This window comes from Pan troglodytes, chromosome 7 (genome assembly GCF_028858775.2).
Source record: "Pan troglodytes isolate AG18354 chromosome 7, NHGRI_mPanTro3-v2.0_pri, whole genome shotgun sequence".
Classification (NCBI taxonomy): Eukaryota; Metazoa; Chordata; class Mammalia; order Primates; family Hominidae; genus Pan; species Pan troglodytes.
The window spans coordinates 116,224,298-116,248,948 of record NC_072405.2 but is presented as its reverse complement, the minus strand read 5'-3'; the positions used below and the strand labels follow the sequence as shown (position 1 = coordinate 116,248,948).

The following is a 24,651-nucleotide window of genomic DNA, read 5'->3' as shown; positions in this document are numbered from 1 at the left end:
AAAAGTATATACAAATAGTCAAGGTCATATTAGATTGACAGAATTAGTTGAAGGTATTCAGATTCTGTGCTGACACATTCCCATACAGTGATATAACCATTAAAATGGATGACTTTTAAAAATTTGAGTGAGGTAGGCATGGACAAAAAATTTCTGTGAAAGTACTAATTTATTTAGGAACCAAAGATAAAATTGCCTGATAGAACTATGTGGAAAGAAACAGTGGTTATGTTGAGTCACCAATGAAGATTATAAAATAGCACTATTGATGTCACAAAACAAAAATTGCACTTTCATAAAATAGGGATAATCGATCTGAAACACCAGCCTAATTAATATAAGAAGGATGCTCTTAAACATCTCCTGCTTGCCAGAAAGCCACTAGAGTAGGATTTTTTGCTAAATTTAAACAACTGAAGATAATTTCCATTCCAAATGAGCAACAATGCATTGTTAATTTATTTAATTTTAGCTGCTTTATTGAGGCATAATCTATACACAATAAACTGCACATTAAATACAAAATTTGATAGGGTTGGACATGTTCATATACCCCTGAAACCATCACCGTACTCAGGATAATGAACATAACTATCATTCCAAATTTTCCCTATGCCCCTTGTCATCCTTCCCAAATGCCAGTCCGTGCATGCCCTCCACCCTCACTCCCAGGTGACCATTTATCTGCTTTCTGTCACTACAAACTAATTTGCATTTCCTAGAGTTTTATACAAATAGAATTGTATAGCATGTACTCTTTTGTTTTGGGCTGACTTCTTTCATTCAGAGTAATTTTTGACATTTGTCCATTTTGTACTGATTGATGGTTCATTCCTTTTTATGTCTAGAATTGTATTTCATTGTATAGGTATACCATAATCTGTTTATTCATTCACTTGTTGATGAACATTAGTGTTGCTTCCAGTTTAGGGCTTGTCTTAGTTCAGGCTGCTGTAACAAAGTCTGAATATAAGTATAAATAGAGCAGGACTTTATTTCTCATATTCTGGAGGCCAGAATTTCAAGATTAGAGTGTCAGCATGTTGGAGTTCTGACCAGGGACCTCTTCTTGGCTACAGACTGCTGACTTCTTGTCATATACTCAATTACAGGAGAGTTAGCCAGCTCTCTGCCCTCTTCTAAGGTCACTAATCCCATTAATCTAGACTCCACTCTCATGACCTAATTACCTTCCAAAAGCCCTACCTCCATGTACCGTCACATTGAGATTAGAGGTTCAGCATATGAATTTTAGCGGGACATAAACATTTAGTCCATCACAGGGCCATTACAAATAAAGCTGATATTTTAAAAAATTACATCAGGTGTTTGTATGAACATAGGCTGTTATTTCTTCTGAGTAAATACATAGAAGTGAAATGCCAGGATCATATGTTAGGTGTTTAATTTTTCAAGAGATTGCCAAGCTGTTTTCCACAGTGATTGTAACATTTTATATACCCACCAGTAGTGTATGCAAGTTCCATTTTGTCTACATCCTCATCAAAATTTGGTATGGTGAGTATTTTTAATGTTTAGCCATTCTAATGAATTTGTAGTAGTATTTCACTATAGTTCTAATTTGCATTTCTCTAATGACTAATGATATTGAAGGTTTTTAAAAACATGCTTATTTGCCATCCTATATCTTCTTTGGTAAATTATTCAAATCTTTGGCCCATTTAAAAAATGGGTTATTTCTTTTTTATTATTGACTTTTAAGAGTTCTTTACATATTCTGGCTGCTACCATAACAGACTGGGTAGCCTAAAAAAGAGGAATTCATTTTCTCTTCGTTGTGGAGAGGGAAGTCAATGATCAAGGTATTGGGCATGTTGGTCTCTGCTGAGGTCCCTCTCCTTGGTGTGCAGATGGCCGCCTTCTCACTGTGTCTTCACATTGCTTTTCCTCTGGACATGTGCAACTCTGGTGTCTCCTCCTCTTTGTTAGGGAGAGGGGAATCACAAAGTAGGCGCTTCTTCTTAGAATATCAGGGTATTACAAAGCAGGATTTTTATTCTTTGCCTCTCAGCACTCATGCCTTTTAGAGATACCTGAGTCTACATGGCAACAAGGTTAACACGGTGCCCAGATGTTGGAATAGAAATGACTGAAGAATGTGCCAGATAGAAAGACCTGAGAGAGCATTCTCACAGCTCCTACTCTCCACCCTGCTCCCACCCATTCTCACCGTCTTTAAGGGATTTGAAATTCCCAGGTAGATACCTAGGGATGGAATGAGAACCAATAGAAATTTATTTTCTTACTGTTCTTGAGGCTAGAATTCCAAGGTCAAAGTGTAATCAGGGTTGGTTTCTGGTTAAGCATCTCTCCCCATCTTGCAGACAGTACTTCTTATTATGTCCTGATATGGCTTTTTCTCTTGGTGTTTCTTCCTCTTCTTATAAGGACACCAGTTCTACTGGATTAGCCTTCCCCATTAAGACCTCATTTAACTTTACCTCTTTAATTAATTAATTTTGAGACAGGGCCTCCCTCTATTGCCAAGGCTGGAGTGTACCACACAGCTCACTGAGGCCTCCATCTCTGGGGCTAAAGTGATCCACCACCACAGCCTCCTGAGTAGCTGGAACTACAGGTATGGTGCCCAGCTATATATATTTTTTAATATTTTTAGTAGAGATGAAGTCTCACTTTGTTGTCCAGGCTGGTCTCAAATTCTTGAGCTCAAATGATCCTTCCCACTCAGCCTCCCAAAGTGCTGGGATTACAGGAGTGAGCTACTGTGCCCAGCCAGTTACCTTTTTAAAGGCTGTATCTCCAAATACAGTCATATTGGGGATTAGGATTTCAACATGAAATTTTAGGGAGAACGCAAATCAGTGTATAACATTAAACTTTAATCAGATACATGCTTTGCAAATTTTTTCAGTCTGGTTTTCCTTTCATTGTCCTAATGGCATCTTTCAAAGAAAAGAAGTCAGAAAATTTGGTTGTCCAGTTTATCAATTTTTTATTTTATAAGTTTTACTTTCAATGGCATATCTAAGAAATCTTTGCCTAACCCAAAGTCACATTTTATTTTATACTTTCTTCTAAATGTTTTAATGTGTTCAGCATTTCCTTTAGGTTCACAATATATTTGGGGTTTTTTTACATATCTTATGACATATGGTGAAAAATTCATTTTTATGTGAATATCCAATTATTTTAGCAACATTTATAGAAAAGACAATCCTGTCTTCCTATATGATCTTTGTTACATTTCTTGAAATCATTTGTCCATATGTTTGTGGCTCTATTTTCTGGACTCTTGATTGTATCTGATTTATCAATTTGCTTATATGTATACTAATATTACTTTAATTACTGTAAGTTTATACTAAAACTTAAATCAGGTAGTCTTAGTTCTCCAACTTTGTTTTTCTTTATCAGAGTTGTTTTACTTTTTGTATATTCTTTGCACTTCCATATACGTTTTAGAATCAGTTTACTAAGTTGCTACAAAAAGACCTTCTGGGACTTTTATTGGGATTAAATTTGGTTTATAGATCAAGTTGGAAATAATTACAATTTAATAATGTTGCATCTTTTGACTCACAAATACTACATATTTTTTGAACTATTTGGTTAGGTTTTCTTTAATTACTCTCAATGTTTTCTTGTTTTCAGCATACAGGTGTAGCACAACTTTGTCAGATTTTATCCTCAGGCGTTTCATTTTTGATGCTATTTAAATTAGTATTGTCTATTTAATTTAATTCCTGATTGTTCATTGCTAGGATATAAAAATATAATTATTTCATATACTGGTTTCATATCCTGCAAGCTGCTAAAATACCTGTCAGTTCTACTAGGTTTTGGTAGATTCCATTGGATTTTCTATTTAGATGGTTAGGTTGTCTATGAATAACAACAGTTTTATTTCTTCCTTTTGTTTTTTTGAGTCAGGATCTTGCTCTGTTGCCCAGGTTAGAGTACAAGAGCACAATCATGGCTCACTACAGCCTTGACCTCCAGGGCACAGGTGATCCTCTCACCTTAGTCGCCTGAGTAGCTGAGATCATAGACATGCAGCACCACACCCGGCTAATTTTTTGTATTTTTTGTAGAAAAGAGGTTTTACCATGTTGCCCAGGCTGGTCTCGAACTCCTGAGATCAAGGGATCTGCCCACCTTGGCCTCCCAAAGTGCTGGGATTACAGCTGTGAGCCACTACACCCAGCCACTTCTGCCTTTTTAACTATATGCCTTTCATTTCTTCATCTTTACTTATTGTACTTGCTAGAATCTCAAAAAAATGTTGATTAGCGATGTTGAGAGTGGATGTCATCATCTCATTTCTCATTTTAGGGGAAAACTATTCAGTCTTTTTTTTTTTTTTTGAGACAGAGTCTTGCTCTGTCGCCCAGGCTGGAGTGCAGTTGCATGATCTTGGCTCACTGCAACCTCTGCCTCCCAGTTCAAGCAATTCCCCTGCCTCAGTCTTCTGAGTAGCTGGGACTACAGGCGCCCACCACCACGCCTGGCTAATTTTTTGTATTTTTAGTAGAGACAGGGTTTCACCGTGTTAGCCAGGATGGTCTCGATCTCCTGACCTTGTGATCCACCCACCTCAGCCTCCCAAAGTGCTGGGATTACAGGCGTGAACCACCTTGCTCGGCCCTATTCAGTCTTTCATAATTAAATATGATGTTGGCTGTAGGCATTTCATTTATATCCTTTGTAAAGCTGAGGAAACTTTTTTATATTTGTAGTTTGCTAAGGGTTATTTTCTAAGGAATGAATTTTGTGTTTTGTGAAATGCTCTTTTTTTCATCTTGAGATAATCAAATGTTTTTCTTTCTTCTATGGTTAATGTAGTTCATTACACTGATTGCTTTTCAGTGATAAACTAACCATGCATTCTTGTGATAAATCCCTCTTAGACATGATGTATTATGCTTTTAGTATGTCTTTGATTTCAATCTGCTAAAATTTTGTTTGTTTACATTCATGTTCCTGAGGGTTATTAATCTATTACTGTTTTTCCCCCTTGCAGTATAGCCTAGTTTTGGTATCAGAGTAATACTGGCCTCATGAAATGAGTTGGGAATATTCCCTTTACTTTTTTCAAGGAGTATGATATGGTTTGGCTGTGTCCCCACCCAAATCTCATCTTTAATTATAGCTCCCATAATTCTCATGTGTTGTGGGAGGGACCCAGTGGGAGATAATTGAATCATGGGGGCAGTTTGCCCCATACTGTTCTCATGGTAGTGAATAAGTCTCATGAGATCTGATGGTTTTATAAGGGATTTCCCATTCGGCTTGGCTCTCATTCTCTCTTGCCTGCCGCTCTGTAAGACGGACATGCTTTTCACCTTCTGCCATGATTGTGAGGCCTCCCATCCATGTGGAACTGTGAGTCCATTAAACCTCTTTTCCTTTATAAATATGACACAATCTCGTATTTGGATATGTCTTTATCAACAGCGTGAAAACAGACTAATATAGAGGATGCGTAGGATTTATGTTATTTCTTCTTTAAATGTCTGGTAGAATTTACCAATATATCGATGTGGGCATTGCATTTTCTTTAAGGGAAGTTTTAACTACCAACTCAGTTTTCAAAATTGATATAGATACATGTTTATCAAGCTACCTAAATTTTCTGAGTTAGCTTTATAACTTGTGTCTATCACATATTTTATCCATTTCATCTGAGTTGTCAAATTTATAGGTATGAAGTTGTTAATGATCTTCAAATCTTTAGAATCTGTAGTGATTACTGCTATTCTTGATATTGCTAATTTGCACTCATTCTCTCTCTCTCTCATTCCACTTCAAGGTTTATCAGTTTCATTGATATTCTCAAAGAATGAGCATTAAGGTTTGTTTATCTTTCTCTACTGATTTTCTGTTTCTATTTCATTAATTTCCACTGTACTTTCTATTATTTCCCTTTGTCTGCTTACTTTGGACTTCTGTTGCGCTTCCTTCATTAGTTTCTTAGAGTGGAAGCTAATATTGATTTAAGATCTTTCTTCTTTTATAATGTGGGATTTAGTGACAACATGTCCCATTTAAGTACTGTATTAGCAGTAACTCACACTTTTAATATGTTGTATCTTTCTTCAGTTCAAAATACCTTCTATTTTCCTTTTGATTTCTTCTTTGAGCTATTGTGTTTTGTCAGCAATATGTTATTTAGTTCACATAGTTAGGGATTTTCTAGTGATCTTTCTGTTATTTTTTTCTGATTTTATTGTAATCAGAAAATGTACTTTATGTGAATTGAATCCTTTTACACTTTTATGCTTATTTTTGGCCTAGTATATAGTTTATCTTGGGAAACTTTCCATGTGTGCTAGAGATAATATATACTCTCTTGTTTAGTAGAGTGTTCTATGAATATCAGTTAGATCTAGGCCATTGATAGTGTTATTCACATCTGTACTACATGTCTACTTGTGCTATCAATTTTTTAGGGAGGGTTATTGAAATATCCAGCTCTAATTTAGATTTACTTTTACTTGAAGTTATATATTTTTTTACTTTAAAGTTTCTTACAGTGTGGGTATGCTGGTGATGAATTCTTTGAGCTGTTGCATGTCTGTCAAAGTTCCTATTCCACTTCCTTTTTTTTGGACCTCGTGATGCAACAGTATCACTTTTGTTTTTGAAGGATAAATTCATTGGGCATATAATTCTAGATTGATAATCCTTTTCATACTTTAAATAAGTTGTTCCACTCTCTTTGTATTTGCATTACTTAGGATGAAAAACTGCCATACTTATCTTGGTTCCTTCATATACACAATTTTTTAATTGATTTTAAGATTGTCTTATTTTTAGTAGTTTTGTGCAACTTGATTATAAAGTGCCATAGTGTAGTTTCCTCATATTTCTTGCGCTTGAGATTCATTAAGATTTATGGATCTCTGATTTATAGTTTTCACCAAATTTAGAATGTTTAGAATTTTGTAAAAGTATTCAATTAACATTATTGTCCCACTCTCCTTTCCTTTCTGGATTCCAATTATGCATATATTAGGCTTCCAATTATGCATATATTAGGCCTCAACTTACTGATGCTTTTTAAATTTTTAATGTTTTTTCCTTGCTGTTTTTGATAATTTCTATTGTGTTCAAGATCATTACTCTTTTCTTCTATAATATCTAATTTGCCATTAATGTGTTTATTTCTGTCTCTGAGATAGTAATTTTCATTTGCAGAAGTTCTATTTCAGTCTTTTAATATTTTCCATGTCTTTACCTAACTTTTGTAACCTATGAAATACAGTTTTGTGACTATTTTAAATTCCTTGTCTGCTAATTCTAACATGTGTGTCAGATCAGGGTCATTTTTGATTTATTATTTTTCCTCATCATGGACCATGTTTTCCTGCTTCTTTGCGTGGCCAGTAATCTTTTGTTGGACACCAGGCATTATGAACTTTACCTTGTTAGGTGCTTGGCATATTTGTATTCTAATCAATATTCTTGAACTTTGTTTGGGGATGCATTTAACTTCTTGAAAACTGTTTGTTTTATTTTCCTTTTTGGCTGATAGGAACAGACATGTATTCCTGGCCTTTGTAAGGTCTATGCCCACAAAGATAATAATAGATTATTTCTAATCTATTTACATGGTTCTTTTCCCAATCTTAGGTAATTTCATTTCATTCATGAGCCAAATCAGCCCTCTACTGAATACTAAAGAGGAAGCTTCTGTAGATCTTCAGAGTTCTATCTGTGTGCAACTCTCTCCTCTCTGTTACTCTGTCTTAGGAAGTCTAAAAACTTGGTCTCCTGGATTCCTGATTACCTCTACACAGCTAAGAAAGTCTGCCTGACTCCCGGTGGGTTTCTGCTTCTGTGCTATTGACTGGAAAGTCATGGCAATGAGTTGGCCAATAGTAGTGTGTGACTCATTTGTTTCCCATTTTTCAACATCACTGTCCTCCACTGTCTAATGTTCAGTGTCTTAGAAAACATTACTTCTTATATTTTAGCTATTATTTTTCTTCTTTTGGTTGATTCAGTGGGATACTATATCCAGCCTTTGTAATTCCATCTTGCCCAGACCCAAGACTTTTGATTTTGGATATTTTTTCCTTGTTCATTCACCTTAAATTAAACAGTTATGCCTCCAGATTACATTAAATACAACTGAAACATCATTCAGCTCGGTTGTCAGACATTATGTCAAATTATTTCAGAATAAAACCTGACTCACCAAATATTTGTCAGTGAAATTCTATCACCTATGTTTTCCATTTTTCTCAAATTCACTTACCTTTTCTCAGAACTTGGGATGTTTTTGTCATTACATTTATCCTTCAAGGATAAGATATAATAATAAAATAATATTTTCTTTTTTTGTATGTGTTTCATTTGTAATGATATTCTACAACTATGAAAATTCAGAAATCAAATAATTTTACTTAGAAAAAAAAGTATGCCTAGTATTTGTCAAAAAGTCAAACTGTAGAAGGTTGAAAATCCCAAATCATTAGAAAATCTGAATTTATCCCCAGAAGACTGATTTATTTGTGCATGTTTGTATCTTTCCTTAAACCTGAAAGGGTTGGGGTGGGGAAGGTTTCATGTGCATTAGCCTACTCTACAGCCAATTTAAAAGTCAAAATGTCTATCATATGTTTTAATTTTAGGAATATAAGTCTTAAATGTTCCAACATTTAATGAATATATTAGATTTTGTTGATAGCTTCTGTATATTAATCTGTATATTAAAAATCTGTCCTTGTCAACAATCTTTTTTTTTTTTTTTTGAGACGGAGTCTCCTTCTGTTGCCCAGGCAGGAGTGCAGTGGCACGATCTCAGCTCACTCCAATCTCTGCCTCCTGGGTTCAAGTGATTCTCCTGCCTCAGCCTTCTAAGTAGCTGGGATTACAGGCAAATGCCACCACCCCTGGCTAATTTTTGTATTTTTAGTACAGACGGGTTTCACCATGTTGGCCAGGCTGGTCTTGAACTCCTGACCTCAGGATGATCTGCCCACCTCGGCCTCCCAAAGTGCTGAGATTACAGGCATGAGCCACCGTGCCCAGATGGCAATCTTAAAATTGGATTTTTTTATCAGAAATTTTAGTAAATTAGAAACAGAAAAGACTATACATAAATTGACACCCTAAAATAAAGTCTAGGGCACTGGATATGCCATATTGCTTCTGGAACTAATATTTAGGGGATACTCAACATAAACCTGTAATTTTTCTTCTTGGATGTCACTATTATGGACATTGAAAATGATAAGCAGAGGAGAGTGAGAATTAAATTGTTTAGCATGGCCTCTTGAGGACATCTGACTCTGATATTTTGTCATGTCCAAAAGATACATAATGCAATATTTTATGCTGTGAATTGAAAAATGATTTATAAGAAATCTCAGGAATGACCTTCTATTTTCTCCTATTACCTTTCTAAAGTCTTTCCCTGTCAGTAATTACACTAATAGCTCTGTCCAGATGCAGGAATTAAATTTCTCTCTTTTCTCAACAACACAGTGCTCATTTCCTATATTCTGAGCATACGTTTTCAGTTTTTCTTTTTATCCAATGATCAGTTGAAATGACAGAAGAAATGAAGTAGGAAATATACTAGCCTGGGTTTTAAATTAGAGATCGATTCCATTGACAGAACTACAATGCTAAAATTCTTATGCTTGAAGTGCAGAGTGGGCTTACTGATCAGTCATCATTCATTACATAGACAAGGGAAGCCCAACTTAAATAACCAAAAAGTATCTGTCATTTTCTCTGATGAAATCTGTCTCAACTACTAATATAATGGGACTCCCTCTGAAAGCCTGGGAACAAATAGACACATTTTCCAAACAGGTCGGTAGTTCTAATCTAATAACTTCTAGATTTCCACATCTAGTTAGGATGTAGACGATATGAAATACCTTTACTCCCATTGAAACAACAAGAAATTATTGCTTAAATATCTGTATATGCAGAAAGACAGATTGATAAATAGATATAGATGTACACGTAGATATTCATATACATATTTTCTTTAAAGCAATCTGGGCATAAAGATACCTAAAACCTAAAGGCATTGAACTCAGAGGATGAGCTCTTTGGCAATGATGATGGAAAAGATAGAGGAAATTTTCACACTGAAGATCCACTGGTGAAGTTGGGGATGTGGGAGAAGGTGGGGGCAAGCAGTGAACTAGGCTTCTGGAGAACAAAATCTTGGTTTTACTTCAGAGGAAACAGTCAAACTTGTGACAAACCTGTGGGCTAATGTGTCAGGTTTTAATCTGGAGGAAGCTGAAACTCAAAGATAATGCTCTCTGCAAAATAATTAGTTTTTAAAAATTTGCTGAATAATCAGAGGCTAGGGACAAGATTGGAAAGCAGAAAGAGCTCCCTGTCTTCACAGTATCACAATTTTGATACCTGGAGATGTCAAAGTCTCTTGTTTGATCTTCTTGCTGTCACTAAGTCTCTCAGTCCTTGACTCCTTAATTACATAGGCTGTTGTCTTGCAGTCTCATAGTAACAAGATCTCACAGTCTCGCAGCCTTCCGGTCTTGAAATCCCACACCTTGTAATATGGAAATCTCAGCCTGTTAAACAGATGGTCTCAGAATCTCAGGATCTCACAAGTTCAAGGTCTAACAGGCTCAAGGTCAAGCAGTTTTGAGATCTAGCAATATCATAGTGTTTGGTTCTAGGGCTCTCCTGAAGGAAGAGCCTAAATTCACTATCACAATGCTTTGGAAGCTATTGTGACCAAATCCTGATACAATCCAACTTATGATATGGTCAAAACCATCAGCCCTTTGGCAGCATAGAAAATGGAGACTGGGCTGACAAATACAATGTCTTAGGCAGCTACTATGAAACATATTTGAAAGAATAGCAGGAAAATCAGTAAACTTAAATATAGGTTAATAGAAGTCAAAACTGTAGTATAGAAAGAAAAAAAAAGGAAAAATAATGAAATTAGGACAGGCAAAGATTTCTTAAATGGGACACAGAAAACAGTAATCATAAAAGAAAGAAACAGAAAAATAGGTTAGAGCTCATCAAAATTAAAAAATATTCTCAAACTACACTGTTAAGAAAATGAGGAGTTAAACCACAAAATGAAAGAAAATATTTGCGAAACATTTATCTGTCAACTGACTCATATCCAAATGTATATAACAATTATATGAGAAAAGCAATCCAACAAAAATGGGCAAAACATTCAAGAACAAACTTCACAAAAAGTAGATATGTGAATGGCCAGTAAGCCAATCATAAGTTAAAAAAAAAAAATGACAGTACCAAGTACTGAAAAATACATAGAGCAAATTAAACTTTCATACTTTGCTGGTGGGAGTTAAATAGCCCAGCCTCTGTGGAAAACCACATTTTGTCATAAAGTTAAACATGTATCTACCCTGTGACTCAGCATTTCCATTCATAGGTATTTATCCGAGAGAAGTAAAAATAGGGGCCCGCAAAAAGATTTATCAATGTACATTTCAATTTCATTCACTTTCCAAACAGGAAATGACCCCAATGCTCATGGGAGTGAAACCGTGGAATAATCTTACAATGCTCCCCTGCAATAAAAATGAACAGACAACTGATACACACAACAGGAATGAATCTGAAAATATTAGGGGAATAAGTCAGACACAAATAGGATCATATAATCCTATTCCAATTATTTGAAATTCTACCACTTCAAAATGGTGGTAGAAATAAAATTAGTGGGTTTTTTTGTTTTTGTTTTTGTTTTTTTGTTTTGACAGAATCTTGCTCTGTTGCCTGGCTGGAGTGCAGTGGCGCGATCTCGGCTCAATGCAATCTCCACCTCCCAGGTTCAAGTGATTCTCCTGCCTCAGCCTCCTTAGTAGCTGGGATTACAGGCACCTGCCACCACACCCAGCTAATTTTTGTGTTTTTAGTGGAGATGGGGTTTCACCATGTTGGCCAGGATGGTCTCCATCTCTTGACCTCGTGATATTCCTGCCTCGGCCTTCCAAAGTGCTGGGATTATAGGTGTAAGCCACCGAGCCCGGCCAAAATTAGTGGTTTTGAGGGTGAGGAATTGAATGAAAAAGAGCTAGTGGTGAAAATATTTTGTATCTTGATTCGGGTGGGAGTTATAGGTTATATACATTTGTCAAAGCTCATTGGACTGTTCACTCACTTAAAATATGTACATCATATCATACATAAGGTACATTCAATAAAGCTGATTTAAAATAAACAAGAGAAGAGGACCAGTTTAAGTAATCAGAATGGATGTGAAAAACTTTATAAAGATGCTTATAATTTCTACTCTATAAAATATTAATTATAACCGCTGTTTGTTGTATATTCACTAATAGTCAAAGATTGTATATAATTGTCTTATACATGCTATTTCATTCAAAACATCACAATAAAACTATAAGTTTACATTAATTTGAACTATCTGGATACAATATTTTTTAGTCAGTCCAATGAAAAATATGACATGTATAAAATTTTCATCCCTAAAATGTTCTACCATTTAGCTAATAGTGTTTTATCTTTGCCTCATGGAATATGTCCTTCACATTTGCTGCTATGTGATTCTTATATTAATTAGCTTATGTCTTGAAACACTTATTTCATCAGGTTGGTTGCTTTCAGCAGGAACACTCTTACCATATTTTCCATTTAGTTGGCTATCATATGGCCTTGGCCTCCAGAGCTGACTGGATCAGCACTGCTGCTTGACTGTGCAGCCAATGTCTCCTCTAACTGTCAATAAAGCTAAATCAAAGGATACCACCTGTGAGGGAAACAGCTATGAATACAAGACTGAATGTTTTGTTTTGTCTTCTCCTACCGTTTATGGCAAAGTGACTAAGGATAGTGTTGAATAATTTTGTTTCCTCTGTTTCCGTTCTGTAATCCACTCTTCTGGAAGCAGAGAGGAGTTGTATTGTTTTTCCAGTGTCTCAATGTTCCAAATGGATTCTCTTTGTCCTCAAACCAATATACTTTTAAACACTGAATTTTAAATCACACATTAGCCTAGAAGAGTTACCATATGCTACTATCACTTTTCTTGAATGCCATATTTGAAGGTGACTTTTCATCATGAATATCCCATACGAAATGGTAGCATTTGCCTTTTCTTCCTGTTTATTAATCACATAATAAACAAAATTAGAGCTACCAAATTTCTATGAGCAATGAAGCAATAGCTTGACAAATAAAAAAAACAAAATAAAACAAATACATAACAAATAAAACAAAAATCTGCTTTCAGCACACTGATAAAATCTTAAGCTCTCAGCCCCCCATCTTTACTGTATTGATGTAATTCATATACATGTGGCTTTATAATGAAAAGTGTGTTAGAAATGATTGTGATCAGTAAAACAAAAACATCTGAAGTCAACCTTAAAAAAAAAGTGCTTAATGTAATCCCAGCTACTCGGGAGGCTGAGGCCGGAGAATGGCATGAACCCGGGAGGCAGAGCTTGCAGTGAGCCGAGACTGCGCCACTGCGCTCCAGTCTGGGCAACAGAGCAAGACTCCGTCTCAAAAAATATATATATATATGTTTTCTAATATAGAAAATAAATAATATAATTAGGCTACATTTTGAAAAATGTAAAATAATATCTATAATTAGACTACATATCATTGTTAAGGAAAATAGGATAATAGCAGAGCCATATTTGAAGTACAGTACAAGAATGGAACTATGTTGTAAATTTACACATGCAATAAGATAGAAAATCTCTCGCTTAGTTAAGGAGAGCAAAACATTTAGTCCAAATAAACTTTATCAAAGAAATTTGAAAACAAATTGTCAAGTTTCACGTTTGAATTAAGAAGTTGCAAGTATTATACTCCGTGATGGCATTTTAATATTTAGAGTTATAGACTTGACTATAATCATTTTAAAAGAAACTATTATAGCTCTCTTTCCCTTCGGCGCGCCACTGAAGATCCTGGTGTCGCCATGGGCCGCCGCCCCGCCCATTGTTACCCGTATTGTAAGAACCAGCCGTACCCGAAGTCTCGCTTCTGCCAAGGTGTCCCTGATGCCAAGATTCGCATCTTTGACCTGGGGCAGAAGGCAGCAAAAGTGGATGAGTTTCCGCTCTGCGGCCACGTGGTTTCAGATGAATATGAGCAGCTGTCCTCTGAAGCCCTGGAGGCTGCCCGAATTTGTGCCAATAAGTACATGGTAAAAAGTTGTGACAAAGATGGTTTCCATATCCGGGTGCGGCTCCACACCTTCCACGTGATCCGCATCAACAAGATGTCCTGTGCTGGGGCTGACAGGCTCCAAACAGGCCTGCCAGATGCCTTTGGAAAGCCCCAGGGCACTGTGGCCAGGGTTCACATTGGCCAAGTTATCACGTCCATCTGCACCAAGCTGCAGAACAAGGAAAACGTGATTGAGGCCCTGCGCAGGACCAAGTTAAAGTTTCCTGGCCGCCAGAAGATCCATATCTCAAAGAAGTGGGGCTTCACCAAGTTCATTGCTGATGAATTTGAAGACATGGTGGCTGACAAATGGCTCATCCCAGATGTCTGTGAGGTCAAGTAGATCCCCAGTCGTGGCCCTCTGGACAAGTGGCGGGCCCTGCACTCATGAGGGCTTCCACTGTGCTGCCCCCCTCTTAATACTCACCAGTAAATTCTACTTCCTGTCAAAAAAAAAAAAAAAAAGAAACTCTTATAAAGCTGTCTACATGCCTGTCTGTTCTTCTCTTTGCGAAGTGTAATTTGTTGATGTAATTTTTATTCCTATAATATCTTCCACATAGCATCAAAAATTCAATGCTATGTCAAAAAGAATATCTCAAATTATATGTTCATCTCCAAAATAAGAAAAGACCTACTTAAAATGTACAATGTTTTGTCTTTGCATCAAAACAATGTAGGATGCATAATGGTTCAGAGAGATGTGATATCCTTTTTCATATTAGGAATTAAGAATGGGGTCTGTAATTCACATATACGTCTATACTTGTACTTTTTAATAACCTAAAGAAGCCAAAACTATATCTTATTATATTTCCTTAAGAAGGAGGCAAGTAATTCTCAGATTTAGTGTCCCATTTTTACCTAATGTTCTCAAGGTAAGATATCTGCAATAATTTCTTCCTACATTTCATCACAAATTTCTTGGGATCCAAATATCAAAATGCATGGTAATATATATGTGAGATATTCACAGCAGACACTGAAGGCGTCTACCCAATATCCGTTTAATTTCTCTTTCTTACTAATGTAACTCTGATTATGTTCAGGCCACTAATGTACCTAAAGAAAATAATTTAATCTCTCAACCTTGGCTGCAGTCAAGGGTGGTCATGTGTTACATTTACAGATAATAAAATATTGGAGACGGCTTTTTGTTCATGAATAAAAAAGCCAGTCATCCTGCCAGGAATATGGATAGAATAGGCAGGCATTTTGTGACCATGAGGAGAAAAGGTCCACTTTAGGAACGGCAGATTAGAAAGATGGAAGGCAATTGAATTTTTGAGGGCACACGTGAGCAGATGCACCAAGCCTGGACTATGTACTTCCTAACTTCATGTGAAGCATAAAAACTAAGCCACATTTGGTTAAGCTACTATGTGCTTTTGTTCCAAGGCCTTCCAGTAACTCCGGCTCCCAAGAGATTAGGGCTTAGCACCTGAGCATTTTGGTATCCTGAAATACCTACTTAGTCTTGAGAACTCATTTTCTTTCCCTAACATTATAGTCTCCTCCAGGACTAGAGGATTGCTTAAGTATTAACCTATTTGAATAAGGATCTGATATTAGGACTGATATGGCCTAATTCTTGTCAGTGTCCTCCTAGAGGAATAGATCATTTCAGCCAGTGAAGGTATGAAGGATGACACTTCACAGCCAAAGACTGGAGTTGTGTAGTGAATGAGCAGATTGTCACGCTTTACAATGCGGTCATTAACTTACCTAGCTCTAAGTACTCCTAGTCTCCTAGACGTGAACTTCTTGCTGACTGTTACTTACAGCACTGGAGTAACCTTATCTGTCCTCATACATTTCAAAAATTGATAATTGCTAGACCAGAGCTAAGCTTGCTCTGACATTGAATACTATGTTTTGAGCTGTATAAGCGTCTTATTTTGGATCAAATTTTGCAACCATATTTTGTTTGCTTTAGTGTTAGGCAGTCTGAGTTGCTAAGATCACATCCAATAAGCTGAACCCTCTCGTATTATGACTTATCTGTGAAGCGGATATTACCTGTGAATTTATCATGCAATTTGAAATTCAGAATTTCTTATGAAAATAAAAATTTGAACTATAAATAGTTTCAAATTGGAAAGCTCTTTGGAACTAGTATTATCATTTATGTCTTGACCTGAAAATAACAGAAAATAACAGCTTTTTTATTGAGTTTGGATGTTAAAAACCTTGAAACGTTCAAGAATTAATGAGACATTGAAGTTCAGGAGCAGAGGTTTATTCCTGGCTGAATCATTTGTGTCTAAAACATTTTTATTTCAGGCCAGAAAGAGTCCCCAAAGACTCAGAAGATTTGTACTGGTCTATAGAGTTCAGTACACTCTATGCTTACCACTGTCAAATGGGAAAGACAAGGCTAGAAGATTTAAAATTTTAACTAACAACATTCTCATTGCTAAGATTTCAACACAGGTGAATTGCCGCTTCGTAAATTTTGATGAGAACAACATGAAATATGAATGGTTTGTGTGTGTGTTTGTGTATACAGATCACATATACATGTGTTTAATATATATACATCTGACAATTACTGGGTAATTATTTATATTCACATTTAAAAATTCTATACTGTAATTTTAGTGTGAGTAAAGACAATAGAAGACCATTTTGAAGAAGTATATGGAATATCTGTTACAATATTCAACAGAGTTATGTTTGTTCCGCAAAATAAACTATCAGAAGCACCAAGAAAGGAATAACTGCAAACTATTATCACAGTAAGAAATGTAAATTTTATAGACTTCACCTAATTTAGTCCAAATAATAAAGTGTAAGTTAGATGCACCAATGCTGCTTTATTCACATTTGTTCAACTTCATAATGTTACTTATTGACTTATTTCTTCTATAAGAAAGTAGCTGATGATTCTGTATTGAACCTCAGTCAAGGCATGCAATAATAGCTAGAATGTGATTATGAAAGTAACACCTAAAATATTGTACATCTATTTTCATTACCTAAAAAGAGTTGGTTGTGCATTTTTATATTATTTACAAGCAGGCTGAGGAGATGAATGCTCCCAGTTAATCAGTCCTTTAAATAACATTATTTGAACTGTATCAGGAAAAGTGAGAAATTACAAGAGAAAAATACAGCAGGCCGGGCGCGGTGGCTCACGCCTGTAATCACAGCACTTTGGGAGGCCGAGGCGGGCGGATCACGAGGTCAGGAGATCGAGACCATCCTGGCTAACAGAGTGAAACCCCGGCTCTACTAAAAATACAAAAAAATTATCCGGGCGAGGTGGCGGGCGCCTGTAGTCCCAGCTACTCGGGAGGCTGAGGCAGGAGAATGGCGTGAACCCCGAGGGGCGGAGCCTGCAGTGAGCCGAGATCGCGCCACTGCACTCCAGCCTGGGTGACAGCGAGACTCCGTCTCAAAAAAAAAAAAAAAAAGAAAAGAAAAGAAAAATACAGCATAATTCTCTATGGCTTATTCTATTCCAATAGCATTTGCATATAATTTTGAAATACGAGTGACACACATACAAAAACGAAGCCACCAAGTTGTAACAATAAATAAGAGAAATAATTGCTTACTGCAATGGTATACAAAAAGTATATATCACTTGATATTATAAAAATAAGATTTAGGCAGAAAGGTTTAGTTTAGGGAAATTGGCATTATTATAATATCCTAGAATGTTTTTAATGTGTATGTTTGTGTCATTGTCAATGTCAAAGCAAATGTCTCCAAGTCATTGTGCAACAAGCTATTGCTAAAACATGACTATCTCACTACTGCATGAGTTTCCCAACCTTATATGAGGTCTCTATTGTCTTCTCCCCCGCAATATAATAACTTCAAATTCCTTAATTTCAGTGTATTCCATAATTTGTCTAGCTAAAGAATTGTATATATACATAATATATGCAAAATAGTCATGTACATACACACACAAAGCTTGAACCATCACCATGAAAATATTAGGGAAAAGCAGGAGACTCTTTAAAATACATTTTAAAAGCAAGAAAAAGGAGGTAAAGGCAACATAAGTAGGGAAAACATATTCATTCCGTTTCAGCAGAGAGGCAGAAACCAGATAACATATTTCATTGAATCTAAAAACCATTCATTTTAAGATGAACAGTTTTTCTTGTACCACCAAGAAAGAAAAAAATGCTTCCAATTATACTATGACACATTATTGATGAGAAGATGCATCTTGATTTCTGCAGTACTAATGTGTGAAAAAAAGTTTCTTAAATTGATGAAACATATACTTAATATTTTTCATCTTTCTTTTATTTTGAGGGACTATCTTCTTTTTAAAGTACCCATTCTTAATATTAATACTTCAGATTAACATTAACGTTAAGTTTTACTTCCAAGTAACTGAAATGGTAAATGAGAATGCTAATAGGCTGTAAACATTTCCTTTTTCCATGAGTTACTTCTGAAATCTAAAGCGTGTTTAGTGCCCCATTCATAAGGAAAAGATTTGCCCTGCAAAAGAACAAGTCATAGATTTGATACAAGTGAGTTTTATTATTAAGTGCCTGGAGCCTTATGGGCTCAACAATCTGAATTAGTAATGCAGAACTGAGAATGAGTTTGTCTATTTTTATTTCTCCTAGACTAATGTTTGAAGTGCAAGTCTCTATTATTAGACTAATTTTCCCTACATTATAGAACCCTTTAACAAACTCATTAGTTTTCAAAGCAAATGCATCTACCTTACTCAAATTAACGGGATTCTTAGTTGAACATTCTTTTCAAATTCTTATGGCTTTTTTTTTTTTTTACTATTACATAATTAAACAGTGCAATCTAGTATCTCTCTATGATATAGACACATATTTTAGGTACAACTATTATTATTCCTTTCCTAACCAATGCTAAATATTAATTTAAGACTTTAAGAGAAAAAAAACAGTCAAAGCCAGTATAAGGTTTTCTGTAAGTCTCATTAATAGCATGACAGCCTTGTATGTATTGACAGCTCTGAGTTATAATCCTAATTTTTAAATTATAGTATGGATCTCATGTTATTAATGCTTCTTTAAACTACAGTATGGATACAAGATTGTTAATGCTTCTTTCTCAGATTATTATTGCTTCTTTAAAGTAGGTTAAAAAAGTGAAAATCTAATTCTAATTAGTGTAAAACTGGAAGAAGTTCTTCTGCATGTTGCTTCTTTAAAATTTCTATTTTAAAAATACGAGATAGTTATCCCATAAATTGGATCTATGTCTGCTGGCTATATATAGCAAAGCACTAAGACTTGCTCCCTTGTCTAAGCTGATGGATAGTGTTATAATGATGCCAATAGCTTGATTAAGACAGCTGCTATTTGAGGAACACAGTGTAAAGGGCATGTAAGTAGCAACTGTTCTCGGACCTTAGCATCTTGTATGTTGGATGTTACATGGCAAGAGAATAACATATGTGAGCTGTATTATAGTGGCTGCCATGGAAACCATTTACCTGAGTTAAGGTACAGTGTTATACTCAGAGCTTTTATAATAGAGTAATTAAAAAATCTCCATTTAAAATTATTTTTTGAATTTATTTTCAAAATCAGCAATCAATAATACGATTTTCTGTATTAATCAACATCATGTTTAATCTCTGTGCTTCAATTTCTTCTACCAAAGGTACAATAATAATATATAAACCATACCCATTTCTTAGGGTCATTATATCAAATAAGATAGTGTACTGGAAAGTACTTTACACTCCTGCCATTAGTTAATATGTAGGAAACAACACAATTAAATTCCATAAAATAAGGAGCTGCATTTCTTCAAGGTTAGTGAACTGACTAGGTGAGCCCAGCTAGCCCCCAAGGAATTCCATCCAAAGTTGTCCATTTCTTATTTATCGTTTAGTGCCACCTGTTGGCAGTTTTGTTTTCTGGCTCAAATATTAGTGGAAGCAATCCCGGGTTCTACTGCTGCTTGGGAAGTCTAAGAGTGTAGCAGGAATTTCAGAAATCTCCTGGTTGTTGGTATTTCCTCCATTCATATTGAAGATATTAGGAACAGATAATAGTGGGAATGGGAGACTCAACTGTACCCCCTCATCTTCTTCTGATAGCTTTCTACTCTATCTTTCTTTTCCCCTTCTCCCCACCCCCACGCCTGAAGATAAGAGGTTTTGTCTGTCACAGTTGGAAGGCGTAAGAGAGTGGGGGGAAGACAGGAGTACTGGGGTCAACAATTGGATTATATCAAAATCAGAATGATTAGATGGCTTGTTTCTCTTTGCATGCTTTTTATTTTTCATTTTTCTTATTTTCATTGATTTTTTAAAAATACATTTTATCATGTACACTTAATGTGTACAACATGATGTTATGGGATTCATATAAACAGTAAAAATGTTACCATAGTGAAGCAAATGAACATATTTATCTATCTATCTATCATCTAACATAGCCTTCCTTTTCATTTAAATCTACTCATTTAGCATGAATCTCCAATACAATTTCATTACCTGTAGTTCTCATGTTGTACATTAGGATCTCTAGACTTGTTCATCACACATATCTGCTCATTTGTATCCTTTGAGCTACATCTCTTCGTTTCTTCCCACCCCCATTTCTAGTAAGCACTATTTTTTCTATCTCTGTATATCTGAATTTTTTGTGTGTTTGACATATAAGTGAGATTGTGCAATTTTTTTTTTTCTGTGCCTTACTGATTTCACTTAACTGGATTATCCATGTTTTGGCAAATGGCAAGATGCCATTCTTTTTTCGGATAAATAATATTCCATTCTATACAGATGCTCCTTGACAGCGGGTTAAGGCCCAATAAACCAAACATAAACTAAAAATATCCTAAGTGGAAAAATGTATTTAATACATCCAACCTACCAAACATCATAGCTTAGCATAGGCTACCTTAAACATTCTCAGAACATTTACATTAGCCTACAGTTGGACAGAATCATCTAACAGAAAGCCTATTTTATAGCAAAGTGTTGAGTACCTCATGTAATTCATTGAATTCTGAAAGTGAAAAACAGAATGATTGTATAAGCACTTAAAGTACGTTTTATACTGAATGTATATCACTTTCACGCCATCATAGATTTGAAAAATCATAAGTACAACCCTCATAAGTTAGAGATTATCTGTACATCTACCACAGATTCTTTATCTATTTTTTCACCCATGGACACTTGGGTTGTTCCCATATGCTGGCTACTGTGAAGAATGTCTCAGTGAACATGAGGGTGCAGATCTCTTTATGAGATGATTATCTCATTTCCTTGAATATGTGTATGCTTTATAAACTACAAAGTAGTTTATATGAATACAATATTATAATCACTATCTAAAAACATCTAAACATTTTTGTGATAAATTTTACCTAAAGCAGGCTGCCATAAAAAACTGTCTGCATGTTAACTTTTATACTTTTTATTAGCAGAATTTGAGAACCAGCATATTCATATTTAAAAATGTAATAAATTCAAATTGGAGGAAGCTGAAGAGTTGACATAATTGCTAATCGGTGGAAAAGCCACCCAAATTGGCTTGAGAATTTTTCTCATGATGGTTTCTTTTGGGTCTATCATTGCTCCCCACTATTATGACACAAAGAATATGCATAGCAGTGTAGAGTAAAAGCATCAACTAAAATAAACTTTCGAGAAATCCTGAAAGGGAATTTTTAAAAAGCCAAACAAACTCTGGGAGAGCAATATAATTTAGTGGCTGAGGATATAGACCCTGGAGCCAAATTGCCTGGTTCCAATATCCTAGCTTTGTCAATTACTAGTTATATGACTTTGATCGTGTCACTTAAATTCTCTGTGCCTCGGTTTCCTCATCTGTAAAATGGATACAAGATACCTACTTCATAGAGGTGTTACAATAAAAAATAAACTTTCAAAATATAAGAAGAACTAAATTAATATAAATTTACATTATATAAAATTTCACAGTAGTGTAGTTTAAGTGCATTTTAAAGTGGACATTCTATGCTTGTTATTTTTCCCTACACATGCTCTGAATTTTGTACTGGAGAAGTTGGCATAGAGAGGTAAACTATACTTAATGACGCCTTCTTCTAAATATCTCTTAAAATTTAGAATTTCCTCTGGTCAGTGAAATGGTGGACAAAAATCTGGGTTCAGTAATTTGTTGCATATTAAAAACTCTAAAGCTAGAAGATCAACTTATCTTTTAAAATCTCCTAAATTTACTGAGTTAGTGGAGGCTAACTTTGTAATAATTGGATCTACAAACATGTGTCTTAATCACAGTCTTGCAGACAGAACAATCCTGTGTGAATGAGCTGGTGGGTATGATAGTCCATCTTCATGCAATCATATGAGGTCCCAAAATGATGATGCCTTTGTGCTTCTTTCCATTCAACCCAGCCAGAAAGGAAAGAGCACATGGAGGAGGCTTACATGGGTAGTTTCTATGGACCCATCACTTCCATTCACATGCTTTTGGCGAAAACTCCATTTTTTGGCTTCACCTAACTGCAAAGGATACTGGGAAATTTATTTTCTGCTGAGCAGCCTCTTAGAAGCAACAACTGTGCCCAGCAGAATGGGAAGCATATTCTGTGCTGAGCTCAACATCTTTGACACACCTAAGTGTCAAAGATTTTACATATTTTGAGGGTCTTATACAGTGTTTTAAAGACTTACAAATTGAATATTAACATTTAATAGTTTGTAGATTTTACAAAAATCTTTCATAATTCTACCTTCTCTTGAAAAATCAGAAGATTTGGACAAAATGGATTTATAGTTCCCTTGGGCAGCAATTGTTTGCAGCTGCCTGCATTCTCCCCAGTTTGCTAGAGGGAGCATTTTGCCAGTGTCGCTTTTTAATTTGCCTTCCTGAATTTGGAGGCACTAAATTTGTGACCCTTGCCAGATCATGAGATGAAAAACTTGATTTAAGAAATCTAGGGGCTGGGCGCAGTGGCTCATGCCTGTAATCCCAGCACTTTGGGAAGCCGAGGCGGGTGGATCACAAGGTCAGGAGTTCAAGACCAGTCAGGCCGAGATGGTGAAACCCCGTCTCTACTAAAAATACAAAAATTAGCTGGGTCTGGTGGTGCCTGCCTGTAATCCCAGCCACCCAGGAGGCTGAGGCAGAAGAATCACTTGAACCTGGGAGGCGAAGTTTGCAGTGAGCCGAGATTGCGCCACTGCACTCCAGCCTGGGTGACAGAGCAAGACTCCTTCACAAAAAAAAAAAAAAAAAAAAAAAAAAAAAAAGAATAAGAAGAAAACTAGAAAATTCTAAATTTTAAAGGATCTTCAGAAGAAGAGTCACTTACTGTAGTTTGCCTTTCTGTGCCAACTTCTCCAAATAGAAAATTCAGAGCATGTGTAGATAAAAGAAAACTAGGTATATAATGTATACTTTAAAATATATTTAAAGAACAATACATTTAAATATAGAAGAAAAGGAGCAGAGGAAGTGAAAGAGGAGAAAAATAGGGGAAGACAAAGACAGGGTCAGGGATAAGCAGAAATTTTAAAAAATAGAACAAGTAAGAGAGAAACTAATTTTTTCAAAGTAAATAAAGATACTGATGGAAAGCAACAAAAAAATTTTGATGAATCTAATGTGGAGAGGTCTTCATAATATTTCATATATTTAAGAATGTTTACTAAGAGGTAACAATATAATGATGATGATATTAACCATACGTAATGACAACTAAGATTTATGGTGTATTCACTCTTTGCTGGCATGATGCTAAGGACTTTATATAGATGGTTTCATTTGGTCATTTGAGAATTATGTCTTAAGTCAACAAAAAAAGTGATGATTAGTCACCTACATGACATCAGACAGGCTTTGAAATGCAGAGACGTCCAGAGAGATACCAAAGGTCCCCTCCCTGGGAGGGGAGCTTTAACAATTTTAATAAATTATTGATTGGACACCCCAGTGGGCAAGAGAAGGGAAAAAACCAACAAAGCGATAACAATTCTAAAATTTGCTTCATAATTTATTGCATAATAACACTTTTTAATAGATTGACCTTGAAAATTGTTTTGTGAGTTGAATGTCATCATTTATTTTTTTCTGTGATGTCTTCTAGCTTCCAGTAGTGATGGTAGAGAGTTTAGAATATTCCCAGGTCAAAAATCAGCCAAGATGTCATCATTGTTGAGTGTTGTTTTCAAAGACAATATTGTTTAAATCAGAAATTCAGAAACATGATGTCTCTACCTAGTCATTGTTTCCTTTAACAAATGGTTTTTCCCCCTATTGGACAAATTTTACTTAAATTATTGGCTACTATCTAGAGATGTGGAGACATATGTATGATTAACGGACAGGTGTGATTTTACATTTAATATTGAGAAACAAAAGAGGAACTTAAACTTTAGATAGAAATTTAAAAATCAGTTTTATTATTCTGCAGAGAAGTCAGCTCCTTTCTTTTCCAAAATGATATTGGAAATATAAAATTTCTCTAGTAACTTCAAAAAAGTTATTAATCTGGCATTGTTTTTGTTTTCTTGCT

The 24,651-nt window shown here is 35.5% G+C and overlaps 1 protein-coding gene and 1 long non-coding RNA gene across 2 annotated transcripts in view; both read left to right on the top strand.

Annotated features, from left to right (window-relative positions):
• Positions 1–24,651, top strand: part of LOC129135752 (uncharacterized) — a 271,628-nt gene that overhangs the window by 43,132 nt on the left and 203,845 nt on the right. The gene's annotated exons all lie outside the window — the stretch shown is intronic.
• On the top strand, positions 13,879–14,628 carry LOC472836 (large ribosomal subunit protein uL16-like). Its single transcript, XM_009455781.5, has one exon. The coding sequence runs from the start codon at positions 13,922–13,924 to the stop codon at positions 14,513–14,515; it is 594 nt and encodes a 197-aa protein (XP_009454056.4). The 5' UTR covers positions 13,879–13,921; the 3' UTR covers positions 14,516–14,628.